This window comes from Cryptomeria japonica, chromosome 3 (assembly GCF_030272615.1).
Source record: "Cryptomeria japonica chromosome 3, Sugi_1.0, whole genome shotgun sequence".
NCBI lineage: Eukaryota > Viridiplantae > Streptophyta > Pinopsida > Cupressales > Cupressaceae > Cryptomeria > Cryptomeria japonica.
This window is the reverse complement of record NC_081407.1, coordinates 487,973,387-487,981,355: the sequence shown is the minus strand read 5'-3', so window position 1 is coordinate 487,981,355 and position 7,969 is coordinate 487,973,387. Positions and strand designations below refer to the sequence as shown.

The 7,969-nt window shown below is 34.0% G+C and overlaps 1 protein-coding gene across 2 annotated transcripts in view; it reads left to right on the top strand.

Annotated features, from left to right (window-relative positions):
- The first annotated feature begins 1,515 nt into the window (after window positions 1-1,515).
- LOC131044513 (uncharacterized) overlaps window positions 1,516-7,969 on the top strand; it is a 99,423-nt gene continuing 92,969 nt past the window's right edge. The window contains exon 1 of one of the 2 annotated variants that reach the window (XM_057977864.2): window positions 1,516-1,901. In XM_057977864.2, the coding sequence (XP_057833847.1) occupies window positions 1,659-1,901 (243 nt within the window). In that variant the 5' untranslated portion in view covers window positions 1,516-1,658. The remainder of the gene's footprint in view (window positions 1,902-7,969) is intronic. The other variant, XM_057977859.2, reaches the window with a different exon arrangement.

Genomic DNA, 7,969 nt, shown 5'->3' with positions numbered 1-7,969 from the left:
TTACTCTTAACACCCCCAATCAAGTGAAACTTTGGTAAAAGCTAAATCAATGCATTAAAGACAAAAAAAGGGCCATGACAAAAATGATTGATGAGGTACCCATGCATAGATGAAAAAAATCTCTTACAAATAAAGAAAAGGAGAAAACCTCATGGGAAAAAAAAATTCTTAAAAAAGAGATGTAAAATTGTGAAGGAAGGAGGACTCAAGTAGACCCATAAAGGACAACTATTCACCCCAAGCATTGATCATGATTAAAGATAGTTGGTGCCAAATGTTTAATGAATATGTTCAGAAGGTAAATACTCTAAGGAGCAATAACCTTCACAGATGAGCTATCAAATGAAATGCATGTATATTCTAATATGCCTTTGATGCTTAACTCGGTTGCATGCAATGTGAAGGACACTTTGGTTATCACACTAAAAAAGTGTCTAGGATTGGTAGGAGCTAATATGATCTCTACCATAATCTATGTAAGCTACAAAACCTATTTTCTAGCAAGAACTACACCTCAACACTCACCCTCAACGGATGATAATACACCAACATTTTTCTTCTTGCAAGACCAAGCAATTAGACCACAACTAGGGCAAAAAACAAACTCAAAAGTGGATTTCTACAAGTTAACAACACTTGCCCAATTTGAGTTGGCGTAGTCCATTATCTTTGAATTTCTTGGTGTATTGAATGCTGAAGTGTGTAGTGCCCCTCATATACCTATAATGTGCTTGATTACCCAATTTTACTCATTCTAGGTCCGTTGCACACTTGCTTGTTGTGTAGTACCCCTAATATACCTACAAGTTGTAAATCTAATCTAACTAAGACTATAAGTTGTGGAGAACACAACCCCCAAAAGGTGATCCTATTATTGTTCCATTGCACACTTGCTTGTTGTGTAGTGCCCCTAATATACCTACAAGTTGTAAATCTAATCTAATTAAGACTATAATTGAGGAGAACACTACCCCCAAAAGGTGATCCTAAACACTATCAGTCATTAATTTAACTCAAATATCATAAACGAAGGTGAGTGAGTTTTAACAATCCACATACTGCTTATTCAAATTAGGAGTTATAATTTAAGTTTGCACATTACTTTATATCCTCACATATGAAGATTAGTTTCACACTTCTTGTAAGTGAATTTGAACATAAATCGTTACTTTGTACAAATTTGATATCTCCATACAAATAAACCCTAAAATTTGAATACCTTTACAAATCAATTTTTAACATTAACACAACATACATTGACCATCAAATTTTAAGCTACATACCACATTTACTTATTTTAACTTCTACATTTATTTTTCCCATATTTAATGTTTTGAAATCCAACCCATTATCCCTAATAATAATATTATCATCATAATTAAACTAAGACCATCTATATGAGGGTAATTTAATCCCTTCCCAAGAAAAGAACCCATTTTTTTAAAAACTTAGTAAGAAAGTGATTCCGAATTATATTTTCGTTATAACACCTAAACAGCAGGTTACGTTTATTAGAGCTGTAAAATTGAAGATGAACCATGAAAAGCATTACGTTTTTATTATAGGACAATTATTCTCCAGAAACGAGTTTGTATGCGGAGGAAGTAGCAATCCCTGTGTTGAAATCCAATATTCTCTTTCAGCAAATAGCACTGGCTATGTTTCTCCGTCCGGTTCCTTGTTTCTCATTGTCTTTATCAACCGACACTAAATTAGTGTTGAATGCTGAGCGCTACTCGTGGAACAGAGGAGGGCGAGGGTATTTGAGTTTCAGAAGCAGCAGAAGACAGACAAGGAGGTGGTGTGCAGGGGGCGACGCAGACGCAGGGCCTAATCATAATCATAATCATAATGGCTTCTCCAACTTCAGCCAAGGAGAAGGACCAGCAGCTCCTGTTTTAGTATGCTTCTTTTTTTGTTTGCTCCTATTTTTTAATATTAACGCCACATGATGATATCATGTATTTTGAACACCACTAATTTAAAAGTTAGAGTTTTGTTCACGATTCCCTCCTGGAAGGGAATTACCAGATTAGTCGTGTGCAGCGTAATATAATCTTTTCAAACATTAAGTCACACAATGATATTACGAATCTAGGATACAACTGAATCATATTTTTAATTTAGACTTTTTGTGTCCTGTAAAACCCCTCTTCAAGGAAATTACAATAGCAGTAATTGCAGCGTGATGTAATATCTTCACAAAGATTTAGTTTTGATTAAAATATTATGCTCTGTGTGTTTATTATCGTGATTATTGTGACGGGATTTGTGGCTTATGCTATGGTTATTGTCGCCAGGCTGTCATTGTCATTTATGGCTTTGCATTTTCCATGTATTATGATATCTATTCAACCATTTTTTTGGGGGCGTGTTACTGTGTTAAGGCAACGGTCCCATTGAGGTGTTGCACAAATAATTCCGGTTCCAACAAATAGGTACCATGAACCATGACTTTTTGAACTTTTACAAATAGGTTTTAAGGATTTGGAGTTTTCGTTCCTTATTATCTGTAGAGGCTTTTTTTGGAGAAATGGCAAACTAAAATAGCAACTTGGCAAAAGATCTTCTCAGATATTGTTAAAAGTACTGGTAATCTCCGACCCCTCTCGAGCAGCCGCGGAAACTACCATCTTAAATAGGCAGGCCTCCGACTTTTGAAGAAACTTGAATCTTTTATCAAAAAGTGCGTTAGATCACTTGTACAGTGTACACTAAAACTAGGAGCTGCAGTCCCCTTCGCAGGCCTGTGCCTAAGACTATTTGTCAAAATTTCCAAATCACACTGAGAGGGTACTTTTCATCTGTGCATTTGGCACTGATAGTTTATTTTTCCTAAGTGGACCGTTCATCTTCACGAGAGATGGTTTTGTGTGAATCACTATTTATGAAGTCTATGATAAAATAAAATAATTTGTTACACTGGGAAAATACCTCCTACTTTTTATTTGATAGTTAATTACATATTTTCTGAAGAGTGACCAGTTTTATACGGCTCACACAATACTCAATGCTAAGTTTTAAAAGGATTTGCCCACAAGGCTGAGATGATATCCAAAAATATAATTTTTTTTTGAGACTATCTACTGAATTGATTCAAGAATCTTCTTTGTCAAGGAGGTTGAATTTATTAATAAGCACTTCCATAGCCCAAAGTAGACAAAAGCAACCCAAATCTCACAATCATTCACAATCATGATGGAAAACAGACTTCACATTATGAAATTGAAGAATGCTTGTACATTCACTAGGCTGTACTTTAGATTGTAGAGGTTGATAAAATGGCAAATGTCTTCTTGTAAGCATGTCAGATTTGAAATCCAGATGGGTTTGCACCACGTGTGTGCACAAGGAAGGTTTAACCTTGGAGTCTCAGTCGCTTTCCATTAACACAAAGAAATTCAACTGAGGGATTTTGTTAGAAAATAATGGTTATAGATTGTTATACAGTCAGGCGCATGGTGTAATGGTATCTATGGAGATTATGGACTAGCCAACACATGGTGTATATTATGTTTAGTTAGAATTAGTGGGTAACTTATGGTTAAATTTATAGGCCATATGTTGATAAAACATAATGTGTGGGGTCATGGGTTTTCCTTATCCCCAATGTATTAAGTTTAGACCTTATAATATTATGGATTACTGTATGATGTTAGGGGGATGGAGTAGTGTAGTAGACTAACTGTAGTAGCCAGAAGTTTCCTGGAATGATTCCTTCTTTAAGGATTATTGGATCAGATGCATAAATATCAATTTTAGAAATCCAAATTCGTATATGAGGGGGGAAAAATCTGAAAGTGCTGAATTCCAGAGGAAATTTGAATATTCTGGTTCAGAAAACTAAAAATATTCAGACATATGCTTAAAAATATTATATAGTATAGATGCATGTAAAGCTTTAGTTGTTGGGCCAAGTAATGCAAGTCTACCGTGGGGCATGGGTTTGTGGAGAAATGAAATTCCATATACAAAAACTTAAAAAAAATGAATAAAAAATGTGAGGATCAGACTTGACCAATTCTGAAAGTTGACAAAACCCATATCCAATAGGATAGGCCAGATGTGGGTAGGATTTGGTCACTATGATCAATTATATCAACCAATGAAGCAATAGTCTGCAAAAAATCGCGATTATACCCGATTAATCCTGAATTCTGGAGCTAGCTGATTTATTCCCCCAAAAAATCTCAATTTATAAAAAAATTGTTGACCAAGCGTTGACCCAATATTCAAAGATTTTTTGCATTTAAATCATGTTAAAAACCCCCAAAATGGCAAAAAAGTGAAAAAAATCATTGTAAAAACTTGCAAAACCCTAAAAAAACACGTGAAATTACTGAATTGCTTAGAAATAGGGCTGGTCTGAGACAAAATCAGAGTCATTGTGGAATCAACGTTGAAAAAGTTTGTTATTTTGTCCATTTTCGGGGGGTTCATCATTCCCCACACTTGTTCAAACCCACGAGCTCAACGACCCAACAAAGGCAGAAAGCCCATGGGCTCAATGGCCTAGTAGAGGTTTGAACCTTGGTGGCTACCTCACCAATGGAGTTTTTCTACCACAACACTAAACATTCAAAGACATATTTCATATATGTAGATATAGATATATGATTTTTAATTTATAATTGATATAGTTAATTTTTTCTCAAACAAAGACATGCAATTCATTATGTGAGCAATAAATCTAAAGAGCTCCACGAAATAATCTGAATGACAGCAAACAAGCTTACACAGTTGTAATAAAAGAGCCTCCAACACACAATCATTAAAATTTTTCTCTACCTAAAATAGTAGTTGCAAGCTAGGTATTGCCAAAACCGGTGGCTTGCTAATTTTTTACTTCAGCTAAACAAATGCCTTTTGTTGAATTCTACCCCATATAAAAGACTTACCAATTGCCATCAGGGAATATAAAGCATTGCAACTATGGAATATGATTTGATAAGCTTTCTCAAATATAGAACTACCCCTAGAAAACTCCTTGCCTCAATCACAATGAAAGTCTTGGGTCACTTCAAAATGGCTTCCACTTTTACTAAATTCCTAACAATCGTTGGATCTTAGTCTGATAAATTTTGATCTTAGCTACTACATAGACTTAGCTAATCTTTGATCTCGGACTTAGACAACTATTTGGTGTATTTGGTGACTGCCCTTAAAGTTAAATGAATATTTGCCTATGTAATCAGCAACATGAATTTAAACAACAAAATCCATTTTCTACAATTCATGGTTTAAACTCTATTTTATTTACTCTCTATATCTCTATGCTATGGAAATGCCCTTAAGTTTGTTTAAAAAAAAGTAGTTTGTGTCTATTTTTCTACAAATTTTTATGATTTTTTAAAATCCAATTTCTTACCCATTTTTTCAAAAAATCTTATACTTTTGGTTTGCCAATTTTTTCCCCAAAGGATTTTTGTTACTATGATAAAAAGCATTGCAATTGTGGAATATGATTTGATAAGCTTTCTAAAATATTGAATTAACCCCACAAAACTCCTTGCCTCAATCACAATGAAATTCTTGGATCACTTCAAAATGGCTTTTACTTTTACTATTTGTCTGTTAACTTTTGATCTCAGTTACTTCATAGACTTAGTTAATATTTGATCCGACTTAGATAACTATTTGGTGTATTTGGTGACTGCCCTCTTAAAAAGTTAACTGATTATTTGCCTATGTAATCAGTAATATGAATATAAACAACAAAAAATTATTTTCTACAATTCATAGGTTAAACTCTATTTTATTTGCTCTTTATATCTCCATGCCATGGAAATGTCCTGAAGTTATTTAAAAAAATAGTTTTTGTCTCTTCTTCTTCAATTTTTTATGTTTTTTTTTTTAAATCTGATTTTTTCCCCATTTTTTCAAAAAATCTTATACTTTTGGTTTGCCGATTTTTTCCCTAAAAGATTTTTGCTACCATGATATCAACTAGGGAGACAGGGTAGTGAAGTAGGTTTAACTCTTATAGTATGAGGTTTCTGGGATGGTTCCTTCCTCACTGTAGGCAAGGAATACTGACAAGTAGACTTGGCCTGCAATCTTTTGAAGGATAGGTCAGAAAGGTGAAAACTGTAAGGGAGAGATGCGGGACGGGGTCAGTAATATGTTTTACAAATTCAGTCATATGTGTGTTTTTCAAGAATATTTAAAAAATTTATGTATTTTCAAATGTTCGATAAAGTTGCTGAGTTATTGCTGAGTCACAGATTTTTTTATTTTTGGGCCTGTCAGGTAGTTGCCGATTTCGAGTTTTTCAACTATGATGGGAGAATTGACTAGATAAATTGCTTGCGAATGAAGCAATCTGCCTTCCGACATACAGGTGGTGAACCTATTTCACATTGGGCATGCAAGGAAAACTAACAAGTCAGCCTTATGCAAATTTCTAAAGGATTGGTTGGAAAAGCGTAAGACCTAGGTGTATTGATGGTGCTATCTCTGCTCATGCTTTCTTTGATTCCTGAATTGGTTGATGGCCACAATTTTTTTTGTTGATGGTTGGATTTATGGGGTTAATAGATGTGGAATTACAGTAGATTGAAGGACCAATCTATGGAGTTGTTCATAAATCCTGTCCTGACAAATGTGCTTATTGCAAAGATGTACGAGGGAAACAATTTACTTTGAGATCACCCTTGCTTGGAAATAGTCATAAGATAATACAAATGGAAAGGTTGGAAAAGTGTCAAATAACTCTAGGAAAATCCTACCAAAAATCAGTATTAAAATCCTTATACATTGCATTGAGGAAGTAGGTCCTCAAAATGTTGTCCAATCCATGATAGATACTGCAAAGAATTGTAGAGCAGCTGGTATGTTTGTTGAGACACAGTTTTCACATATATTTTGGTCACCTTGTATTGTACACTCACTCAACTTCATGCTACAAAAAAGGGGCAATAAAATATATTGGATCAAACAAGCCTATGCTGAGGCTAAAGAGATCAAAATGTTCATCACAAACTACCACATTTTATAGGCCATTTTAAAATCATTCTTGCAATTGGATGTTGAAGGTAATTGAAACATTACAATTTTAAGTTTTATGTTTCTCTCTAATAATTAATAATTTATTTTTTAAAAGTTAAGTATGCTTTCTTCTTTGTTTTTAATTTGTAATTTTTGAATTGGCTGCTGAGGCCTAATTTGCATCTAATCCAATGTTTTGAGACAACTTGTGAAGGTGCAAGAGTTGTTCTCTAGCATGGCCATTGACCAAAATTGGTCCCTATGGAGGCAATTGAACAATGAGAGGGCAACAAATGTAAAGTAGATGATTCTAGATGACACTTGGTGGGATTGCATGGAATATCTTCTTAGTTTCATCAAGCCCATCATGAGCATGATCCACTCTATTACATGGATAAATTATGTTTGAGAGAGGTATAAGATGGCATCAATTTAATATTGAGAAGATAAACTCTAATATAAATGAAGAAGAACAAGATCCTATAAAAACGTTCTTCGAAGTTGGGATCTTCCTGATTTTTGCCCTAGAATAACAATTTCTACTTAAGTCTAAGAAGTTAATTCATTTACAAACATAACTTTAATAAAATATTGCCAAATGTAATACATTATTTAAGTTAATCCTGGTTTAGATTCTACAATAATATTGACAATCATTTAGGGAGTAAGAACATATGATAAAATCTAATTTTACAAAGCATTAACACAAATATCAAGATTTCATGTCAACATATACTGTTGGAAATATTGTCATTGATGTCAAGACAACTGAACACTCAGTTGTGTTTGTTAGGTTTCATCATTGATGCCAAGAATTGGTTGAAAAAACATGATGGCCAAAGAATACACAAGAAGACTCACTTGTTTTGTGCCAAAGACAAAGGCATACATATGAAACAATTAGAAGATAATGAATGATACTCGAAGGCTTCAAACACACTTTGGTATACAACGAATTCACACTGGTATGGAGATGTAATTT